General features: G+C 40.3%; 1 protein-coding gene across 1 annotated transcript in view; it reads left to right on the forward strand.

Annotated features, from left to right (window-relative positions):
• acsl3a (acyl-CoA synthetase long chain family member 3a) overlaps positions 1-24,669 on the forward strand; it is a 49,121-nt gene that overhangs the window by 13,689 nt on the left and 10,763 nt on the right. The window contains exons 2-8 of the mRNA XM_082503487.1: positions 2,201-2,717; positions 5,458-5,635; positions 13,876-13,985; positions 14,499-14,637; positions 18,349-18,499; positions 19,765-19,888; positions 21,489-21,560. Of these exons, the coding sequence (XP_082359613.1) occupies positions 2,343-2,717; positions 5,458-5,635; positions 13,876-13,985; positions 14,499-14,637; positions 18,349-18,499; positions 19,765-19,888; positions 21,489-21,560 (1,149 nt within the window). The 5' untranslated portion in view covers positions 2,201-2,342. The remainder of the gene's footprint in view (positions 1-2,200; positions 2,718-5,457; positions 5,636-13,875; positions 13,986-14,498; positions 14,638-18,348; positions 18,500-19,764; positions 19,889-21,488; positions 21,561-24,669) is intronic.

Raw genomic sequence — 24,669 nt, forward strand, 5'->3', positions numbered from 1 at the left:
TAGTCTATGGTTGCAGTCTATGAAAATAGCTCACTTAAACTGTTGTACTTTACTGATAGGTTTATAGTCTCCATCACTAGTTTAATGCCTTGGTAAATATAACATCATGCTCATATTGTATCAACAAGTGGTTAAGTGGTTGCCAGTAGTGATGACAGTTTTAAGATAAGCATTTTTCCAGCTCAGTCACCACACCTAACAGCCAGATCGTCATATTATTCGGCTGTTGGGTGTGGGTATCCTAGTAATCCACAGTAATCGTGATCTGGTGTCTGTGGTGTCTCAGAGTCAATGAGACATTCTTCTACAGCTTGGCATGACATTTAATTTACTTGAATCACTGTAATTATTAACTCATTCACTGCCAGGGTTTTTGAGCATTTTTACTCATTTTTGAAGAGCCACAGAAAACTGTGTGTTATGATCATATAAACGCTGAACCTACCAATATGAAGAACAGACTCTCTTCTTTCATCCAAAAAAAAAGCTTGTTTCTACCATTTTCCATTCTTTAGTAATCAGCTGTAGAAGAGAGGTGGGTTCCACCAAAAATGCCTGTTTTGACCAAAAAAAGGGAGAAAACGAGCTTTTTGTGAAAAATACATTTCAAGCAGTCTGATATTCACTGACAAGCTGCCCGAGGTTGTATTCTAGCCCCTCCCATTGAAAAACGTAATTGACGTCTATAGACGTCAATGGCAGTGAATGAGTTAATAGAGGTGAAGACATTTTAAATGTTTGGTTATACTGGGAACTAGTTTTATTTACCAGTCCTGTTTTCTCACCCCAAATTTGAAATCATTGTTTCTCTTGACAAAAGAAACTGTTTAACGTGACTCATCCTCAACATTCTGTACTAAAATCAGTCAGTGCAGTCCTAATGCTGTGCCTCTTGGATGGCAAATTTACATTTAGTTTTCTGTATATAGAGTCATGGTAAACATTAAAGTAAGCTCTCTTTAAATTCTGAGGTTTTGTGTATCAGGACATGAAAAAAAAATCTGGTCTTAAACTCAGATGAATGAAAACACGTCCTCATTTCTTCTACAACTACATGCTTTCAGATAATTTAAAAAATCCCATTGATGGGATAGTGTAAGATTTCAGTCAACGTAGGCTTTTTAAATTGCAAAATAATCTCAACTCAAAATTCACTTAATGTTTTGCTTTTTCCTTCATGGTGTGAAATAAACATTCATGCTGAGCCTATTATTTTTTAGTTCATTGACCAGGTTCTGTATCTATCTTGAAAATTAGATATTGGCACTTTACACTAACTGGTACCTATTGGTAAGGCGCTTTTATATTGACATGATAATGTTGCCTAATTGCCTTCATGGGTTATAGGGAACTACACTTACCAGGAAGTCTGTAAGATAACCTTAACGCTAATCTCTGTTCAGGACTCTGGATAGCTCCCAAACTCATCTTCTGTAGGTTACAGTCTCCGTCACCAAGTGCATACCTGTTCTGTGTGTGTGTCTGAAGAAGCTAGGGATGAGGTGAAATTTCAAAGATACGCACACACAATACAGCCACCTTTTACCCAGTGAAGTAGATGTGAGGTAGTCCCTCTACGCAAACCTCATCACATTCTCTCTAAATTTTACATCATGGAGTTTAACGGGTGGATTCTTGAGCTATAGCTTGTTCCCTGTTCTTATCTGCTCCTGACTTGGCTATCTCCTTCTGTCGAGTTGCTTGAATCCTGTCACACAGCCCACATGTAGACTTTCAGAAACCTCACAGTTAGTGTAGTTTATGTCTGTTATAGCTGACCTTTTTACTTTTTTCACTTCTTCCTACGTGTCCCCATCCTTTTTGATTTGTTTCTCCTTATATTTCCTCTCTGGTCTCCTTCCTCACCCCTTCATCTGTCTGTGTTGTTTTGCTGTCTTCGACACTAACAGTGACTGACATTGACTGATGTGCTCTCTTCTTTGGCGTGAGTGCACCGGACACAGGAGTTGCAGGGTGGGGAAGGAACATTTGAGTAAGAGAGTCGGTGTGTAACACCATCTCTTGCCAATAACATAATAACAAGCTTCTGCTTTACTATCAGCGAGAACATGTGAGACAGTGCTTTGTTTCAGTTTCAGAATGAATCTCTTGGAAAACCACAGGAGTGTTGTAGACACAAGCATAATTTTGAAACTAGTTTAAAAATTTCCTCTAATGCCATGTTGTGGATATTTTTTAGGAGTATTGCAGAGCTGTGGGCATTGCATTAGCAGAAAGGGAGAATTGAGAAGGCAACAGAAGAAACAAGGGAGCAACTGAACCAGCACGAGCAGGCACTTCTTCCCCGCTCTCTTCTCTCTGCTTGTCACAGCTTTGCCAAGATGAAGCTGAAAGAGGACCTGAACCCCATGCTGCTGCTCCTCTTCCACCTCATGGTGTGGATCTACACCGTCATCACCTTTCTGCCTTCCTACCTCCTTAGCTGGGTGTCCAGACCTGACGGGAATTTCTACGGCTCAGAGGAGGAGAGAGCCAAGAGAGCCAAAGCTCGTTCGGTCCTGGGACAACCAGAGGGACCATACCGAGCAGTGAGCTCCATGAAGAAGCTGGTCACATCTCTACATCCGGGAGTGGACACACTGGATAAGATGTTCGAGTACGCAGCCATGAGGTTTCCCCACAGAGACTGCCTTGGGACAAGAGAGGTGATTAGCGAGGAAGATGAGCGACAAAGCAACGGGAAGGTGTTCAAGAAGGTAAAAAATGATATGGAAGTGAGGAAGTAAATGTTGTGTTGTAGTAGCAGTGTAGCTAAAAAGGGGCTATCCAACATTCTATTACAGGTACTTAAAGGACTACACACTTTTATCTGTCCCTTAAGTATGCAGCTGCAAACAGCATTTAAATTTAAGAAGTATGTCTGCTTACAAATGGGGTAATAGAAATAGCATAAGAAGGTGCACAGAGAGTGATATTAGAAGTGGCACGGAAACTGAAAGACTCACTATGCAGTTGCAAGTTGTGGGGTTGGAAGTTGCATCTAGAGCCGGGAGAATGGTGGAAAAAGGAAGGATTGCATTCGTTGAATCATACAAAGCTGCTCTAGAGTTCAAGAATAAAAATATTGATTTTGAAATAAGTAAAATGGGTACAATTTCAGGATTTGTCAGGAAATATCTTATGAAAGGTACCGTATATATAAAACACAAGTTTTATATATATCCAACGGATGAATATTTACCATTTTTATTAATTTCTTTCCCATGTGGGATAACATAGAAGATACTAAATTGCAACCCATAAACACCCTTGTGTGTAGCTCCATGTAGGAAAATTGCATCGACAGTGGTTCAGTTATAATTCATATTTTCATAATGACTGTGGTATGGATCTGTGAACTGCATTAACACCCAGCGTGCAAACCTCATTTAAAGCTTGTTTAAACAAGCTTTGCCTCATTTCTTTATCTAGTGTGAGTTATGTTAGCAACGTGCCTGTTAAAGCATAGCATTGAAATACATGGCACCTTTTCTTTAAATCTAACAGCTCTCAGCCCCCAACCTCACATTAAAAAAAAACATCTTTTATGTATTTAGGATGAATACCTGAAAACCAGCTACGCAGTGTAGCTTTTAATAAAAGTTACTCACTCTAGACTAAAAAGAGCTTTTGCTGTGAACTATTTTCATCTGCAGATTACTGTTTATTATTGAAGGATCCTGTTATTCAAGTGCAATGCTGTGCAACACTGTGGCTCAGTCGTGTATTTGTAAGACAATAGTTTTAGAGAGTTATTACTCAATGTGTGGATTTCTATGGTGTGATATGAAAACATCATATCCATTGGATAATAAGCAAGAGATTGCATAGCCATGTTGGACAGGGTGTCAGTCAGTGTAAGGAAGCCTCTGATAGGGACTGGGCAAAGAGCAGAAGGATTCTGAGATGTCAATCAATAGGCAAGCTGTCAAGCTTACAGCTTTCAGAAACTAATGAAGAAAAAAGGAGGCTAGACATTTTTCATATTCTAAAAAATAAAGTTTGTAAAATTCCAAATGTCTTCAAAATGTTCCTCTGTGACTTCTCTTGGCCTGCTGTCTAGACAAACCTCTTGTTAATGTTTAAAATGTTCAAAATCCACTTCCAGATGCTGCTACTCTTTCAGCTGACAGCTTGTCTAGTAGACCACTTATTTCCTTCCATCCATCCATTCGCTTCCGCTTATCCTTTTCAGGGTCGCGGGGGGCGCTGGAGCCTATCCCAGCTGTCATAGGGCGAGAGGCAGGGTACGCCCTGGACAGGTCGCCAGTCTGTCACAGGGCTAACACACAGGGACAGACAACCATTCGCACTCACATTCATTCACACCTAGTGGCAATTTGGATTATCCAATTAACCTATCCCCACAAGCTGCATGTCTTTGGACGGTGGGAGGAAGCCGGAGTACCCGGAGGGAACCCACGCAAACACGGGGAGAACATGCAAAGTCCACACAGAAAGACCCCGGCCTGATGGTGGAATTGAACTCAGGGCCTTCTTGCTGTGCGGCAACGGTGCTAACGACCGTGCCACCGTGCTGCACTTATTTCCTTCAACCTTGCAAATGTTAGGACAGAGGGTAGAGTATGAATACGAAGTAGCAAAATCAAAACAGTAAAAAAAAGTATTTGTTATTAATCCAGAATTAGTGTAAATTGGAGCAGAAAGAAAGGAAGAAGACTTCTGCTTTCAAGATTTTTGGCTATGTTTTCTTCTTCAGTGTGCCTGCACAGTTAGGTGTTTATGTTACTTGTGAATTACCTCATTAAACCCAGTGGCCTGATCCCTGTAATCCATTGAATCTCCACTGTTGAAACACTTATTGCTGCAATAGTGCATAATTAGGCTGTTTAGCTAGCTATTGTTCCCAACCAGTGGAAAACAGCACCGTGTAGTCACTGTGGCTCTGTGTCCTTCTGCGTGTTTATGTGCACTGACATTTCTTAACCATTAGGAGCCGGTATAAGCTCACTAATACATGTGCAGGCAGCTCTCTGAACATAATGAGTGGTGAAGAGAATATCCAGAAGCCTATGCTTATCTTTCTCTCGTGCAGCTGATGACCGTGACATGCAGCAGCATGAGAATGACAGCAAGAGGAAGTACTTCTGTTTGGCAACAGTGGACAGTTGCTCCCTTTCCTGTGACTTCTTAATAAGGAACAGGCCAAGCATGTGACTGTGGGATGGGACACAGGAGCAGGGCTTTGCAACAGTTCAGTGGCTTTTTTAAGGAGATAATAGATTTGCATCATTCCATCTTTCAGTTTCTTACCATTCATCTTTTTCCTTGCTCTGTTCCTTTAATAAAACCCTGTATATTTGACAAAATGAATGAATAAAACCCATTAACACTTATACTTTGTCTTCATTGAGACTGGAAACAGTTTTCTCTTACTTGACAGCAAGATATTTATGCGTCTTTCTCCGGCCTCCCCTCTTTCCAACACCCCTGCAGGTAATTCTGGGCGAGTACCGCTGGCTCTCCTACAAGGACACCCTCACGGCAGCCTCCCATCTGGGCAGCGGTCTGGCGGCGTTGGGGCAGCGGCCTAAAACCAACATCGCTATCTTCTGTGAGACACGAGCAGAGTGGATAATAGCTGCCCAGGCTTGTTTCACATACAACTTCCCATGTAAGTCCAGGTTTCTCTGAGGACTTAAACATGCAGCGAACATTGCATACATAATGCTAACACAAGGACAGAAACATCGATCTCTCTATACTACTATGCATCTTTTTGTTTCATATGGACTTTCCATTTGCCCTCCTTTACACTACAGTGGTCCCTCCTTTATCACGGGTGTTACGTTCTAAAAAATAACCCGCAATAGGTGAAATCCACGAAGTAGCGAACTTTATTTTTTACAATTATTATAGATGTTGTAAGGCTGTAAAATCCCTCACTACACACTTTATATACTTTTCTCAGACAGGCATCGACATTTTCCACACGTTTCTCTCTTGTTTAAACACTCTCAAAGTTCTCTCAAAGAAAAATATATCCAGTATTATAGAATGAAACCAAAGATCACACTCTGTTTTCAGGCCCAGACCCTGGGAATAGAGCAGCTGCGAGAGAATACAACATTAATGAATCAATGGTACGGAAGTAGAGGCAGCAAGAAGAATGAGTTGAGTAAAGTTTGACTTATCCGACTGTTTGGTTTCGCTTAATGCGCCTTATAATCCTTTGATGTCAACACTGTTGTTTTTGTTTTCTTCTGCTAGCGAAGATTTAAATTTGACAAGCTGGATGCATTCTGTACTGTACAGGAGACATGGCACGAGACTGAATGAAAATGGTCTACAGTCGATCAGGACGCAGAACACAATGCGCTGTAAAAAAAACAAAACAAAAAAAACATGCAAAATTGCACAAAAAAAAATCAGCAAAACAGCGAGGCTGCGAAAAGTGAACCACGATGTAGCGAGGGACCACTGTATACAGATGTGTAATGGAGAGGAGTGTGTGTCTGTGTGTGTTATTTTGGGTCCTGTTGCCAGTGCAGCCCGAGCTGCTGTCAGGTACTGTTAGTTTTTCTTGGTGTTACTTGTGACAAATGCTAACTGACATTCAGCCTACAATCCACCCTTATAGCAGTATGTCCAGAGCTGAAGTTAAGGCCTCCTCAGTTGAGTGTTACTTCAGAAGTAGGCGAGCCCAGATGTGGGACACAGGAGGCATCAGCTTAAAATTACAAACCCAGTCAGGTACATAAAAACACAGGGAAGAGGTTATAGGTGAGAATCACCAGACACCGAATGATACAATATTATCACAATACTTAACTCTCGATCTTAACTCTCGATATGCTGAGTATTTCAGTAATATATATTGTGATTAATCATGTTTTCTCACTTCAGTTGTTTTTTTGCTGAAAAATAAGATATTCAAGCATACCAACACTGTCACTAAAACTGCAATACATGTTCCCATAAAATGGAACCCATCTGATAACGGTCTGATATTACTCACATATCTGTCTGCAATTGTATGGGGTCAATTTATGACAATTACAGTGGGGCAAAAAAGTATTTAGTCAGCTACCGATTGTGCAAGTTCCCCCACTTAAAATGATGACAGAGGTCAGTAATTTGCACCAGAGGTACACTTCAACTGTGAGAGACAGAATGTGAAAAAAAATCCATGAATTCACATGGTAGGATTTGTAAAGAATTTATTCGTGAATTAGGGTGGAAAATAAGTATTTGGTCACCTCAAACAAGGAAAATCTCTGGCTCCCACAGACCTGTAACGTCTTCTGTAAGAAGCTTTTCTGTCCCCCACGCGTTACCTGTATGAATGGCACCTGTTTGAACTCATCATCTGTATAAAAGACACCTGTCCACAGCCTCAAACAGTCAGACTCCAAACTCCGCCATGGCCAAGACCAAAGAGCTTTCGAAGGACACCAGGAAAAGTATTGTAGACCTGCACCAGACTGGGAAGAGTGAATCTACAATAGGCAAGCAGCTTGGTGTGAAAAAATCAACTGTGGGAGCAATCATCAGAAAATGGAAGACATACAAGACCACTGATAATCTCCCTCGATCTGGGGCTCCACGCAAGATCTCATCCCGTGGGGTCAAAATGATCATGAGAACGGTGAGCAAAGATCCCAGAACCACACGGGGGGACCTGGTGAATGACCTGCAGAGAGCTGGGACCAAAGTAACAAAGGTCACCATCAGTAACACACTACAACGGCAGGGAATCAAATCCCGCAGTGCCAGACGTGTTCCGCTGCTGAAGCCAGTGCATGTCCAGGCCCGTCTGAAGTTTGCCAGAGAGCACATGGATGATACAGCAGAGGATTGGGAGAATGTCATGTGGTCAGATGAAACCAAAGTAGAACTTTTTGGTATAAACTCAACTCGTCGTGTTTGGAGGAAGAAGAATACTGAGTTGCATCCCAAGAACACCATACCTACTGTGAAGCATGGGGGTGGAAACATCATGCTATGGGGCTGTTTTTCTGCCAAGGGGACAGGACGACTGATCCGTGTTAAGGACAGAATGAATGGGGCCATGTATCGTGAGATTTTGAGCCAAAACCTCCTTCCATCAGTGAGAACTTTGAAGATGAAACGAGGCTGGGTCTTCCAACATGACAATGATCCAAAACACACCGCCCGGGCAACAAAGGAGTGGCTCCATAAGAAGCATTTGAAAGTCCTGGAGTGGCCTAGCCAGTCTCCAGACCTCAACCCCATAGAAAATCTGTGGCGGGAGTTGAAAGTCCGTGTTGCTCGGCGACATCCCCAAAACATCACTGCTCTCGAGAAGATCTGCATGGAGGAATGGGCCAAAATACCAGCTACTGTGTGTGCAAACCTGGTAAAGACCAATAGTAAACGTTTGACCTCTGTTATTGCCAACAAAGGTTATGTTACAAAGTATTGAGTTGTATTTTTGTTATTGACCAAATACTTATTTTCCACCCTGATTTACGAATAAATTCTTTACAAATCCTACCATGTGGATTCATGGATTTTTTTTTTTCACATTCTGTCTCTCACAGTTGAAGTGTACCTCTGGTGCAAATCACTGACCTCTGTCATCATTTTAGGTGGGGGAACTTGCACAATCGGTGGCTGACTAAATACTTTTTTGCCCCACTATATATCCTATTTATTTCTGATAATACAACAATTAACTGCAATAAAGGATCAAAAATCACATACCCGTTGCTCTCTACATAGACAGAAATTTGCATTTAATATTTACATTTGCACTCTGAAACATTTGTATTCTACAGAAACATAACAACCAGCACTTGAGTTGTGCTCGGGTGCAATCACATTGTGATCATAAGCGGCCATGAGTGTGCAACAGCCTCAACTCTGGGCAACCATTTAACCATCACAAGCCATAATTAGTCACAGAATGTGGGAAAAAAAGCAGCCACCAGTTTGTTTTTTTGGAGATGAAAGGCGGTTGCTGTCCTATTTTACTTGTGTGACTGAGCTCTTAGGGGGAAGATTTGTTTCCAGTGTTTCCAGTGTTGATGTTTCAAGTTTTCTTAGATAATGTTATCTCAGGAGTGTGGTGAAGGGGATGAGCTCTCTCAATCGTAGTATTTTTTTTAGAGTAGTTGAACTTTTTTTTTTTTTTTAAATATTGATATTCGGTGTCCCTGTATGGATACAATATTGCCAAACAAAATATAGCAGTGCTCTGCTGTATGGATTTTTTTCCATTACTCTTACTGTTTTTTTTTTTTTAAATCCAGGAACAAAAGAAAGAAGCAATAAATAAAGTAGGCTCAATAGAATGGTATGAAAGCAATAAACAGACTCGTGACGTGGGAAACTGCTGGACCACATTCACATGAGGGACTGATTGGCTCATAATAGACATCCCAGCATCAATAAACATGCACCAGAGGCACTCAGACACAAATTGTAACACATCCTGGATAATTTTATTAGGGAACTAAAATGTTTTATTTTAGATAATATACCAACCTTGTTCCCACAACAATTCCAACTATACTTATAAATTGACTTGTAGTTATATTGCTTTTCTACTACAAGCTTCATTCACACATGCAGCACTTTTATTTTATGCCTTTAGATGCTTTGTTATCATCATTATCATTATCAAATTTTGGCCCATAGACTGGATGAGCCAGGAATCGAACCCTTAAACCTTTCATTTAGTATCTGACCCACTCTACACTTGTAAGCCACAGGTACCTGCCGTGTAACTTTGTCATTCCCCAAGTAAAAGGTGTTTGATGTATTCACAGGTGTTACAGTAAAAAGTCCTAATGAAGAGTATCTTTTGAAAAGTAAGAGTGCCTACAGTAAAACAGGCTGACAAATGGATCTGCTTTTTTCACGGACATACAGATAATTTGTACATTATCATGTGCTTTCAGTTCTGGCTATATGGTTTGTATTCTCTGTATTCTCTTCCTTTTGGTCTTTCCCTCTGAGTAGCTCTAAATAAGTCTGGATGTGGCAGATTTATAGCCATTTTTGTGTGTGTGCATGTGTGTGTGTGTTTGAAAATGTGTTTGTGTGTGTTTGCATGTTAGTGGTTTCATGTTAGTGGACAACTTGTAACATGGAGGGCCCAGCTGAGACAGAAGAAGGTCAATTTGTCCCTTCTGCTTCGGCGTTATATAAGTGTCCCATTTCTCCTCCTTTGGTGCTTTCTCTTTTCCCCATCCGTTTTTCCCGAGTTCTTGTTAGGAAAAGATGCTCAAACGCTGACAAGAGTACATTTTTGAAAAAAATAATTATACACTAATGGTGTTTGTACTTGTACGGCACTCATACACTTAGCAAAAACGTGTCTTGTGTAATGGAAAGTGGTTCGTTCGGTGTAGTTTTTCATTTCTTCCACTGAATGAATCATTCAGTGTTAGGCAAAGCTGATTTATCTTCTTAATGTGTGTTTCTGGGGACGTCAAGAATCACGACAATAAAAGCCAGCGAGGATTACTTGGAAGAAAGAAAAGCAAAGCAAAGATCTTCTCTCGCTCTGAATAAAAACGTTAATAATCAGAGAGAGCAAAGCAGCTGTGGGCTTCAGCATGATTTACTCTTTAATATGTTCCATAGCAAAGACTGCAGCACCTTTTATTCATCACAAGCTTCAACGGCAGTTCGTTAAATCTTTTTGATTACCCATAAAGGACCCTTTTGTTCGGGCTATCCACTTTAATTTAAGCTCCATTAAACTGTCATTCTCATAAAAGACACAGCCATCCAAGCCAAGAAAGCATCTTTATATTTCATCTTCCTCTGATGCAAACACAAACAGTGGGAGAGTGGAAAAGCCAGGGGCAGTGGACAGCACACAGAGGCCTTAAAGGTTGGAAAGAGCAGCAGAGGAAGAAACAGAGGGGAGGAAGGAGAAGAAGACAAGTGAGGGCCAATGGCGTCAGAAGAGGGGTGAGAGAGTCTACGTGAGCATCTGATGTTGACAGAGGCATCAAGGAGTCAGCCAAAGGCCCCCAGTGAACTCACATACTTAGTGTGTGTGTATGTTTTCATTGTACTTCATATTCACTGTACATTGGCTCAGAAGGCCAACTTTTGTGAGCTGTCTACTCTACCGTATATAAGTTACATAAAAGGTGTATCACAAGCATCAGCTGCACAGCAGAGCTCCCCCTCGCAGAGTCAAGGATAGGCTTCTCTTTCAAGATGTCATTTGTTGTATCAAACTAAAAAAAAACGAGTCCAGACTCCACTTTGTTGCTACTTAGTGGAATCTGGATGTTTGCTAAGCTTCCTGTTCTAACATCTAGTGTGTGACAGTGTGTGTATGTGTTAAGCTTGGGCCACATTGAATGTTTAGATCTCACGGCTGGAGGTGTCATGGCTCTCCCTCTCACACACACGGTCACCCGCACACAGCAGCAGCGCAGGAAGTGTTGGAGCTCCATGACGCAAGATTTTGATGTCACAAATCCCTGTCCCATAAACCCCTGTGTCTGTGTCAGAGCCGGGACGCAGGGTTGCAGACTATGTTATTCTGTGCTAGCCTGCTTCTGTTGCTGTCAGTGTATCTACTGTTGTTTCCTCTTGTTACTTTTTTCTCCTTCTTTCCTTCCTCTGTTTTTTTTGTCTCCTGCTCTCATCTTTTAAAACAAACACATTCTTCAGCTGAGCGCTAATTATATTATGTTTTTTTCAGTTTTTCTGTGTAAATGTGCATCCTGTCTAATGTGAAGAAGAAATAATTGCAGTTTTTATAAAATGTATTAAGTTTCAGGGAATCATTCACAACAAGGACATGCAGCAAAAGCTTTTTTTAAATCATAAGAATGAAGAAAATTCGAGGCAAACGATTAAGTCAATCACAGTTATGTTAGTACCCGTTAAGTACCTCAGTGAGACACCAGGCTGAATAATAATCGCAAGCTGGACATGAAGCAAAATCAGTACTGTTATTGTTTTTATTTAACAACTTGAAGGGGGGAAGGGGGGGGGGGTCCGTGCAGGAAGAGACTAGAAGCAAACAGAGAACAAATTCTGCAACATGTGGTGTCAACAGGTGAAATAACCATTAGTGACACAATGCGAGCAAGTCCCACAATAACTTTGAGTCAAGCAATTAAATTTATTTAGAATTAAATCACAACAGAATTCACCTTAATAACATAAGGAAAAGACTATAACATTAAAGAACTTGCCAATAGTCATGAGCAAGCACTAGGTGATAGCAAGAAACCTCTAAGAGGTCCAAGCTCAGGGAGAGGCAGCCATCTGCTGTCACGAGATGGGGGTGAGGGGAAAGAGAAGGGGAAATTGAAGTGATATAATTGAAGTGACTAATAATGAAAGCATAGGATACCAATGAATTTGGAACATCTGCTTATGCATGCAGCGGTTTATATATTTAGCTAAGTAAAAGAAAAACAATTGTAGGAATCATATGGATAGTGAAGTGAGGTTTTATTGTCTGTATTTTAGTTGTGGAGGATTAAAATATCTTTTAATGGGCCTGTGGTCCTGTTTTCTAAAAATGCACAGTATTCCTCATTGGGTACAGGTAAATGTTTATGGTCTTAAATTTGCTCTAAAAATTGACAGAGTGGAAAAAATGCAAAGGAAGAAAGAGACCATACATATGGTGAACATTTGGTATGGTGTGAACATATAACACACACAGCCAATCAAACATGCATAAGAAGATTGAAGGGAAATTGTCCAAATTTAAATAAGTGTTTTTTAATGTTGTGATTTTTAACCCCTTTTGATTATACTTCTCTAGGGAAACCATGTTTTTTTGCCCCAAGTAGAGAAGAGAAAACCTTTATTTTAACTTTCTTCTGCTGAGAAGTTTTGTAAAAGCACATAAACATAATTCACTTAAAAACTTTATGATCTGCGTTTGGGAATTTAAACTACATACTCAGTTGTGCTTATGATCTGGGGATATTTTTGTCATGTTTTGAGTCCCTTTGATCCTTTTTATTCCCTTCAAGGCAAATCATAATGCTGAAACATCCAGTGATATTTTAGAAAATCAAAAGCTTCTAAATTTGTGGCACTAAATCGGGCCGTTTCCTGTTTAAAAATGACATGACCCTTCATGCACATGCAGATAGCACAAAGAACGTGAAGAACGTCTGTACAGAGTCAACATAGTCGACCCCATACAAACACCTCTGGTTCCAAAATGCAGTTTTATAAAGATGTTAAACAAGCACATATAGGTGCATCATTTGGGTGTTCAGAGTTTGACCAGTCTTCAGATCAAGTCTTCCCAAAGAGGCACAATGTTGTGTAACCAAAGTAGATCATATCCATAACATATGAGCCATGAGGCAAGAGTCAATATCTGGTTTTAAAGGACGGCTTGAAACGCTAACCCTGGTTTGCTGAGTGCATGCATTCATGCAACCACACAGTGCTTCATTAGACATATGCACTTAGTCAAAACAGTAAACCCTCTCTAACATCAGTACTTGTTTATATCCCCCAAAGAGTACTTATCATGCAACGAGAGCCGTTTGGCTCGGAAGCTTTAGCAGCAGCCTCTGGAGGTGCCTGAAGAGCTCATCTGAGTGAGAGGGGCCTAAATCAGGGACACTGAGGATTGTAGACAGTCAGCACGTACATGGTCCATCTTCACATGTCTGCGCGGTCACTGTGTTCACACACAGACAGGCTTGTCTTGAATTAACGCAGTTTAGATAAACAGCCCATCCTGCCTCTTGCACATCACATTAAGTCCACCTTTGCCTCACGCTTCATAGTGGCAGATGAGTACATTTGGATGTGGGTCCTGTGTATGCATGTATATATTTTGCTGGACTACGATGTGGAAAGCAAATTTGCCTGTAGGGCCATTAATGTTTTAGTCTATTATACTCTAATGCGCTTTTTCTGTGTCCCTGTGGGTTGCAGTGGTCACCATTTACTCCACATTGGGAGGTCCCGCCATTGCCCACGGGCTGAATGAGACTCAGGTGACCCACATCATCACCAGCAGGGAGCTTCTGGAGACCAGACTCAAGGTTAGAATACACAGAGTAAATTCTCTCTGCAAATCTTTTTTCACAGGAAATTTATTTTTCATCACAAAGTATAAGAAACTACTAGACAAAGCCGTATAAAGCAGCGAACATTACAGTGACAAACATCATTGTGTGGACAAATATCTCATATATCTGATCTTCTGAGGAAACGTCGGAGCCAAAGAGCCAACGAGCCAAAGAACACAATGTTCAGCGCTGACAGAACAGAGAAGTTGCAGCGTCCCATAACAGAGTTGTAAATGTTAGAAGACACGTGCCGAATACTTTGGCATGTTTTGGCCAGGTTCAGTGCCAAGACAAGCAGTGCTCCTGCATTTCATCTTTCCATTTTTATTGAGGCGGCATAAACAGAATGTTCCTTTGTTCACTTGTTCACAGAAAAACCGACTCTTTATCTTTTGTCAATATAGAAACAACATATATCAAGATGGCATGTTTGTTGTGTGTGTGTGCGTGTGTGCATGCGTGTGTGTGTCTGTGTGTGTGTGTCAGGCCATCCTAACAGACGTTCCAAGGCTGCAACACATCATTGTAGTGGACAATGCACCGACTGCGTGGCCCGGCTATCCACGTGGCATCAGCATCCACAACATGGCTGCGGTTCAGAAGCTGGGAGCCAGGCACGAGAATGGTAGGTTTTGTCTGTGTGTCTGTTCATTGATTTATGTGAAGTTTGCTTTCAAGAGTTCATGACTCACAGAATTAGGATTGCTCCGTTTTAAAACATTAAAGTATTTAGCTGCTTGCCCATTAAGAAAAAGGTTTTCTCTACAGTTTTGTGTATCATGGTGAGTCACAGTGACAATTAGTCACCACACTCCACTTGAGATAAAGCACTTTCTTGCAGGACATTAACAGTGTAAACAGATCTATGTAGTGTTTAATATTTTCCACGTTACTTCACTATGGCAAAATGCCATTTTCCAGTGAAGGATTTTGGAGCTCTAAGGAGGCATTTTGATCTGAAATTGTGGCCTTAACTATAGTTTGACAAAAAACCCTCTTAAAAGCCTTTAGAAGTACGGTGTGAATATTTTTTAACTGAAATAAATAAAAGACGCAAAATATGAGAAGAACAACAGTCATACACTAAATCAAATAAAATACAAGTCATAAAGTTTCATAAGGTGTCACTGAAGAGAAGAAGAGATTGAAAGAAGAGCTTTAAAAATCAGACAGAGGCCGGCCTAATGTGCAAAGGCAGATCATTCCACATTCTGGGAGCCACAACAGTTTTAAGCACACTCAAGAGCAGTTCATCAGATGAAAACGGGTGGGTGCAAAAGAATGCAGGAGCTCAGAGAGTTGCGGAAGGGCAAGACCAATGAGGCCTTTAAAAGGGAAGAAAAGACATTTAAAATGAATCCTAAAATGTTAGGGCAGACAGTGGAGTGAGGCTACAATGGTTTCAGAATCAGCCTGGAAACAGTCGGCTTTGTTTTGGCCAGCTGCCTCAATTGGAAAAAGCTTGATTTAGCCACTGCCCTGATCTCACTGTTAAGCTGAATGGTCAGCAGCACACAACACACCATATTATTTGTCAGATAATTCCACTGTAAAAGCTCCAAAAGGCTCCAGCAGCACAAACACAGCTGAAGGGTCCAGTTCAGTGACTTCAATCAGTGTTCATGAGGCCTAGCAGAGATCAGTCAGGTGTAGCTGCCACTGTCCGCACCTGACAGTCCAAGCATCCACCACTCATGTGGCTGTTTTGAAGAGGAAACTATCCTTACACTTCAGTATCAGGCTCTAAACATACTTTTTATTACAGTTAGTTTTTTAACACGCGGGCATACAGGGACTGACTCTCTTTTGGATGCAGCCTGACTAGAAGAACTGCAGAACTGCCGCTTCATTTTTGTTTTCCTCTGAGGTTACAGTCAAGCTCAAGTCAAAAGAGAGCTACACCTACACCACACAGCTGTCCTAACTTTGCTAGTGTGGTTTCTGTGACTAAGCAGCGCTCTGTTAATGGATCTGGCAGCATTTCTGGTGGAAACCAAACTTTACATTCCTCCCTGTGCCACTTGGGACACAGACAGCAGCTTGCAGTGCTTCTGTTTTCCCATGGATACAGATTTTCAAAACCGAATGTCTATTTCGTTTATTCAGTTATATATACACATTGAATTATTTTTCTTTTAAAAGTGTATTCATCAACATCATCAACTAATAAAATGACAGTTGGCCACTTGGGGGCAGCAGAAGCAACCTACAACACACTTGTTACAAGCTTAAAGTGAATAAAAGCAAATTAAACAAATCTATTATCAGGCAGTGCTGTTATAACTTATAAAAGACAAAAAAACAAACAAACAGCAGAGCGCCTTGAAGAGAAGCACCTTTCCAACTAAGAGGTCCTAAAACACTACCGTTCACAGCACATGTGTTTTAATCTGCCAGGCTTTTTGACGTAGCCATCTCTTCCTCTCAAGTAAATGAAATAGTCAGGGCTTGTTTCTTGGGGGCATGGAGTGGGGGCAGATTGGTATCTGGCCCATTAGGTCATGTGAAGAAGGAAGTGCTAACATCTATGTCAGATTAAGGTTGATACCGTGCATGCTCAGTTAGCGCACAGATAAGGAAGAGGCCATCACCCATCTTCACTTTTTATTGAGGCCCCTTGAACTGACTGACCCAAAACATGTCTAGCTGGTAGAGTCATGTGCAGATAAAGGGAGAAGGAAGTAGGAAGGGAGGATAGAGCGCTGGGATATAGGCGAGGGTCATGTTTACACATGGCGCTATTAACTTCACATGACATCAGCTTTCGGAGTGCACACGCCTCATATCCACGTCTCTGGAGGGAGAGAAGCGATGTCTGCCCTTGTGACTATGATGCACTTTACTTCATCCTTTGGTTTGTCAGTGCCTGCTGAGCTTGAGCCTCTTAGATCTGTTTTTGTTCTTGGCAGAAAGCGAAAAACAAAAACCAATCTCTTGTTTCCCAACTGGTTCTGTTCCCGCTGGAAACTGACTTGCTCTTTACTTATTTATTCAGACCGTAGGAGTCCAAGAGAGGGATCAGAAGGCAAGAGATTCATCATATTGTGCTCTGCTGTCTAGACATGCGAATGTCCTTTTCACTGCCTTTATCTGCTGTGTTCTTTGATGTAAAGAAACATTCACAGCAGCTTTTCTTGTACTTGATCACATGTTTTGATTGTTAACCTTACCTGCTGGGAGGCAGTGATGAAAACAGACTGCAACTGAAATCATGGGTGGAAAGGGAAGCTGTGTTAGGCCGCATTCAGCCTGACTGTGCTGAATGCATAAAAAAAGTCATGCACAACTTTTGCTACAGTGCAATGTCAAGGAATATACCAACTCTTTGCAGTAGCCAGTAAAACACATGCAGTTGTACAGTTCTTGGTAAAAGTTGGAAACCAGGAAGTTCTATAGTTTATGGAAAATTATCCTACTTCTTAATTCCTTTATGTCCTCATCAAATCATTTCCTAATCATTTCACAGATTCAATCACTAGTTTTAAATCATATTGAATACAGAATGATGTTTCTGTATTCAAAAAATGATTAAAAAAAAAGAAGAAGCCTGGTTTCTTTGGGCAGGTCAGCACTGTGATTGACAGGTCACTATAATATATAACCGTACAGTGTTTGTCTTAGCCAGTGCTAATCGCATCTGGTGTCAAATCATCAAGATGATCATAAATACTTGACTAGCTGATGTGTAACATCTGTTACTCAGCGACGTTTTTTTGAGGACCGATACTCGAAAATCTAAAATTTATGCCTACATTCACCCTCAGCCTTGTGCACGCCACGTGACAGCTAGAGAATCATTCTCACGCAAATATGTTGGCCTGAAAGAAGATTTGGACCTACACACAGTTTTTAAAGTCTGCACACACCATACTGTTAACATACTTGTCATCAAATGGGCACAGCTCAAATAGTTTAAAAAAAAAAGGGGCAACCATGATTAAAGAGGAACAACCGAGCATAAGGAAGAGTGTAAGGAGGGAGAAGAGAATAGATAAGAAAGGACAGACAGCAGCAAACGACATGAGAAAGAGAAAAGATCAACACGTGCAAATGGTGTTTTTGGCGAACGCACTTATTTAAACTCTGCATTGTGCCAGATGTGTTACCTGATTAGTTGAAATTAGGTTATTTAATTTCTGAGATAACCATTTAACATTTCTGTGTGTTTGACCCTTAAGTCATGGGGTTTTTCCTACATACAAAAAGACTTTTTTTTTAGCCAGCACACACACAACAAATGAACCGTGTTTCTGGGGATTGTTTAAAAATTGGTTCATTTTTGTGCTATAAACCATTAATCCAGTTCTGCCACCACCTTTCTCTGTTGACATTCCAGCAACACGTGAGCGCAAGACCCCGCTGCCCTCGGACATTGCAGTCATCATGTACACCAGCGGATCCACAGGCATTCCAAAGGGCGTTATGATCTCCCACAGCAACATCATCGCTGGGATTACAGGAATGGCCGAGAGGATTCCCAACCTGTGGTAAAGACCTCAAACGTGCTTATTATACCACACCCCGGGATATGGTCTAATAGTTTTGGGTTTTAAATGTAATGATTTTTGACTCATCTGTTTGTAAAATATGGAGGCAGTTTTGCAGGGAAATTCACTTTCCAAAGCAGCTTATCTCCTCTGCTACACGTCCAAGCAGAATCACCAGCCAGCAAACATACAGATTAGAACATGCCATTTAGGTTTGTTCATTAACAGAAGAGTGTGATGCACTGGATTACTGGAAGCAGAAGAAATATAATCAAAACTGTAATCAAAACACTGTAATCAAAACTAAGCTGAGGTCAATGTTCAAATTTCTCTCTTCTGCATGTTTCAAAGGAATATTTTAACTAACATTATGGGAAATATGCTTGTTCAGCTGGTATCATCATGCAGCTCAATTGCTTATATTAAAAGAGAAACTGACCCGTCTCCGGGGATTAAGATGGGAGTGAGAGGAAACAGAAAAGGGAGGGAGTTTAGTATGAGTAGAGGAACAATGTGGGAGAAAAGGAGTCAGGGTGAGATGGATGGAGGTTAAAGGGGTTTAGTTGTGACAGTCTCAGTCGATCTTATGAAAATGTTGGCTTTCCTTTGTGGATTAAGTAACACGGCTATGTAAATCTCCCCCTCATTCATGGCTTGAATGTACAACATGTTCACTAAAATGGAAATTTCCCCAAAATTTGGTTGTTACTTGAGTTGAGATGAATATGTTTTCAGTAGGTGAACTCAAAGGAAATGTAGCTCATAAACAGTATATATCTTGAAAATATGACTAATGTATAACTTGCAATAGTTTGTCTTAGTACTGATTCAGCTTGATGAAATAAACGACTGATTAATTTCACTAAAGGGTCATTCTGTCTCAAATCAACCAACCAAATTCGAATTGAATATACAGACTGTAATGATTGCTGTTAATTTCAGTTTTTTTTAGCAAATACCTTTTCAAATAATTATTTTTTCCAAACACCATTGACCCACTTTCATGCAGTTTGCCTTGCACATTGAAATCTGTGGCAATGTTTGAACAATACAAAAAATAAAAAATATATGCATATATATCTTAAAAAGTGTTTTATATATAAAGGTAAAGTTTTTACGCAAATTGGGAAAGGTGAAGCAGGAAGCCTTCTAGAAATTGTCTGACTGGAGATGGGATGACCCTAAGACCTTCATGTCCGTGGTAGTCTCAAACATTTAATAGCCCACATCAAATCGGGGGTTTTGAAGTCTGCGTGTGTTTTTAGTGAAGAAGACACCTACATCGGCTACCTGCCTCTTGCCCATGTACTGGAGCTCAGTGCAGAGCTCGTATGTGTGTCTCATGGCTGTAGGATTGGCTATTCATCGCCTCAGACTCTTGCTGACCAGGTAAAACCTCTCATCTGTATCATCTGAAGTGCATTCTGGTTTTAGGGTTGACTTTCATGTATCTTATATTCAATATATTGTGGTGAAAAAAGAAAGTACACCCTTTGTTTGTTCTATGATTTTATATATCAGGACATCTTTACCATGTTCTGAAACTATTTAAACACCACATCAGATGAATAAGAACACACGACATATTACACTGTCTCATTATTCATTCAACAAAAAAAACTAAGCCAACATGTAGAAGCATTGTGTGAAAAACTAAGGATACATCATGATTCAGCAGCTTGTAGAACCTCGTTTAGAAACAGTAACATCCTGTATGACTTTATCAGTCTCTCACATCATTGTGGAGGAATTTCGGCCCACTCTTCTTTACAGTCGTGCTTCAGTTCATTGAGGTTTGTGATACCTTTATGCGCCGGTCTCTTAGCCATAGCATTTCAGTCAGGCTGAGGTCTGGACTTTGACTGGACCAATGCAGCACCTTGATTTCTTTCTCTTTTCAGCCATTTTTTGTAGATTTGCTGCTGAAATTAGGATCATTATCCTTTTGCATGATCCAATTTCAGCCACGCTTTAATTGTAGAACAGATGGCCTCACACAGGGCTGTAGAATACTTTGGTATCCAAGGAGTGCCCAGGTCATGTGGCTTAAAAACAAGCCCAAATCATGAAGCCTTATACAGTTGGTATAAAGTTAATATAAGGTGATTGTGCTGTGTATGGCCAGACATCTCCACTTTGGTCTCATCTGTCCAAAGGACATTGTTGCGGAAGTTTAGTTGCGAGGCTTTCTCCTGACAACCCTTCCAAATAAAAAATACTTCTCTTTCTAATTATACTGACCTGAAGTTTAAGGGTTAAAGGCCTGTAGAGTCTGAGATTTAGCTCTTGGGTTTTTTGCAGTTTCTCTGAGGATTGCTCTGTCTGACCTTGGGGTGAATTTGCTGGGACGTCCACTCCTGGGAAGATGGACAGCTGTCTTGAATGTTTTCCACTTGTGAATAATCTTTCTCGCTGCAGAATGATGGACTTCAAATAGTTTGGAGATGACCTGATAACCCTTCTCAGACTGATGAGCACCAACAATTACTCTTCTAAGATCATTTCTGATGTCTTTCCTCCACTGCATCTGTCAACACTCATGTGGATACTCGAGACCAGCAAACTACCAAAACTTCTGGTTTTATAGAGGTGCTCACACTTGCAGATGATCAGTTCTAAGCATGTGTTTGATTTGCAGGACATGCTTGCTATTTACCCTCTGAATTCCTGTGGAAACAGCAGGGGCATACTTTTTGTTAAATAAATAATGAACCAATATAACATATTCATCTGAGGTTGTATTTAAATAATTTTAGATCCCGCTAAGCATCAGATTATTTTTCTGTTATGTACTGATACAAAAACAACCTTAAAGTGGACAGAGGGGATACTTTTACTTTTTCATGACAGTATATAGCTGGATCTAGTAGATTTTTAGACATCATTTCAGTCCGAATATGTGCAAAACAAACCCCAAAAATGAGGTAACAGCTAATTACAAATGTAATAATTTAAATTATCAATTGATGTTTCTTTCTCCCACCCTAAGTCAACAAAGATCAAGAAAGGAAGCAAAGGAGACACCAGTATGCTCCAGCCCACTCTGATGGCAGCGGTCCCGGTATGGCTTAATGCACTGTCCAGCATAGTGTTAGAGAACCATTACCATTAACAATAACAGTATCACTCACTGACTCACTCGACTTGAGTCTGTATGTCAAACAATGCTGCTGGCTTGCGTTTGAGGCCTGTGCACAAGGTTTACTCATGGAATAGCAGTGATAGAGTCCAGCAGTCTTGGATCTGCTGGATCTTGGTCTGACGTAAATACATCCTACCAATGGTCAATGCTGCATTTAATCACCAGACAATGTTTGATTCCCAGGGGTCTAAGTTGAATATTTGTGGTTACCTAGTGCAGCTTGTCTTTGAAGTAAATTTTACTAATTAATCCATTTCAGCAGTAAGGACTCCGAGATGGGCTTTGCTTAAATTTTTTTTACAGTTTGTTTATTAAAGAACACCCCAAGGTAGTCAGAATATGTCAGAATTTAAGCTGCTCTAATCACGTGGACATTTTTAACATTTTACACAGTTAATGCAAAAAACTTTAATGTGAAATTAGGTCATTTGTAGCTACAAGTTGTTTGTTTCAGTCTTTTCACTTTCCTTTTACAACACTCAACTTTTGGTTTGGTAGAAATGCTGCAGATGGCTGTTTTAAGTGAAAGAGTCCAAAAACCTACCCCCCACCCCCATTTGCTCTAAACCAAAAACCACATTTAGTAGCTACTTGGTAGATGTATGATGTGTATGAAGTGATTATTATTAAAAGGGGGAAAAAATGATGGTATATGATGGACTAAAATTCAGACTGTGGCCTGAAACATGACTTCAAACGAATCCAAGTGTTCACGCTTTTGAAGGTTCTTCTGGTTGTAGTTTTATTGTGCTTTGCTGCAGAGAGATATTCATACAAATACTCAACAAAATTTAGCACTCTGTTCAGTCGTGTTGGAGAAACAGGGTGTCTACAGGTCCAAAAGAAGTCTTAATTATATTATATTTTACTGTTAAAGTGTCTTTTAGTTTGCATTTTCCAGCTTGCAGTATCTTAATTTTCCCCCATTCTACAACCACGTCCTTATTCACAAGTTGTCACAGCGGGTAGCGCCACATGCTTGATTTGGAAGAGTTTTATGCTTGATGCTCATCCTGACACAACTCCAAAAGGATACGTGTCTCTTCCCGGGACATTCTACAAAATTCATATACTGAAATTGTGTTTTGGAGGCTGTAGTATTTTTGGAATACTTTAAAGTCCAATCCATGCTTCAATTCAGAAAGCTATAACAGCTATATCTACAGCCATAGTATGATAAATGTTATTTCTTCAAGTAGTCAATAGAAGTGGACACATACAGTTGTGGTCAGAGGTTTACATCCACCCAACATGGGCATAAAGGTCGTGGTAATTTGGGGGCTTTTAATTATTTCTTCATTGCTCTTTTTCTAGGATGGAAACTTGTACAACATGTTGCCAAATGTCTTCACTCACACATCCAAATCATTGAATTCAGATATTCTAGTCACAGGTAAATAAAATCAAGCACTTCTACATGCAGACTGCTTCTACAAACATTTGTGAAAGAACAGCTCGCTCTCAGGAGCTCAGTCAAGTCCAGCGTGGTACAGTGATAGGATACCACCTGTGTAACAAGTCCAGTTGTGACATTTTCTTGCTACTAAATGTTCGACAGTCAGCTGTAGGTGTTCCCGCTAAACACTGATTGGTGGATGTGTGATCATGTCTATATTGGGTCTGTCGGTCCCAATATAGATAGTATTTTAGTTAATCAACTCATTTGTTTGTAACCAGGTTAAAACTGTCATTTATTGAAATGTGTTGAAATATTAAATATGTTGAAATCTATGTAAAATAGTAATGGTTAGAGTATTTAGAAAATGTTTAAATTCCTTTTGCTCTTAAACTTATGAAACAGTGTGTTTTATAAGTTTAAAAGAGCATTTGCATTAAGTATCAAGTATCCTGTTTCATTGTGAATGCCTGGTGTTACAAAACAGCCCCTTCAGTGGGCCAAAATTGGAGGTCCAAAAATGACTTATAAAAGATGTCACTCCAACATCACTTTGTGCAGTGGGTTAATAACAAAGTGGAAGCAACTGGTATCAAGAATCACTCAGCCATGAAGTGGTAGGCCAAGTAAAATCACAGAGCGATGTTAGCAACAAACCTTCAAACTTCATGTGGTTTCCTAATTACCTCAAGAACGGTGTGTAGAGAGCTTCATGGAATGGGTTTTAATGTCTGAGCTGCTGCCTGCAAGTCTTATATCACCAATTACAATGCAAAGAGTTGGATGCAGTGGTGTAAAGCACGCCACCACTGTTGTCTGGAGTGATGAATTATGCCTCTCGGTCTCTCAATCCAATGAACGAGTCTGGTTTTGGTGGTTGCCAGGAGAACGGTAAAGTGTACAAGTTTGGTGGAAGGGCGATTATGGTGTGGGGTTGTTTTTCAGAAGTTGAGCTTCTCACTGAAAACCCTTTACCCCTCCACATATCTCTTATCATTGTGGCCACATAGCCAAGTCTTTATCTTGTCTCACCATAAAACGTCTCTCCAGAAGGCATCTAATCAGAATCAGAACTTTATTAATCCCAGACGGAAATGCGTGAGTGAAAGAGTGTTGTGAAATAAATTAATTTTATGCTGGCAAAGAGAAACTGCCTGTTACAATCATACATGGACAGCAATCTATGCAATCTTTTGATTCCGTGTAGAGAATTTGAGAAAAACCAAGAGAAATTCAAACTTATGCAGCCAATTCCTTTTTTCTTTTCTTTGCCTCATTAAAGATGTCTGGAAAAAGAACAGAAAAAAAAGAAAGCATTAAAAGCTCCAAATTAATATGACATTCCATAATGAGCAAATCTGTGTACATTGTGGCCTCAAAGTTCTTATCCTTTTTTTAAAAACTTTACCAGTTTGATGCCCAAGTTCACACTGTATTTACATGTAAATTGTTTTAACTGTATTATTAGGATGAAAAGTTACATTTGCTAACCTACCAGTTGTTCAAAAGTCAACAGACTGCAGACACATTGATAAAGTGATAGTCTCGGTACTTTTCCTCCATTCAGGATTTTGTTTTCCCATATCTTGTTGTTTGACTGTGACCATTGCCAATACTGAAGACGCCTGAAAA

The sequence above is a fragment of the Aulonocara stuartgranti genome, assembly GCF_965226115.1.
Source record: "Aulonocara stuartgranti genome assembly, chromosome: 14".
Lineage (NCBI taxonomy): Eukaryota > Metazoa > Chordata > Actinopteri > Cichliformes > Cichlidae > Aulonocara > Aulonocara stuartgranti.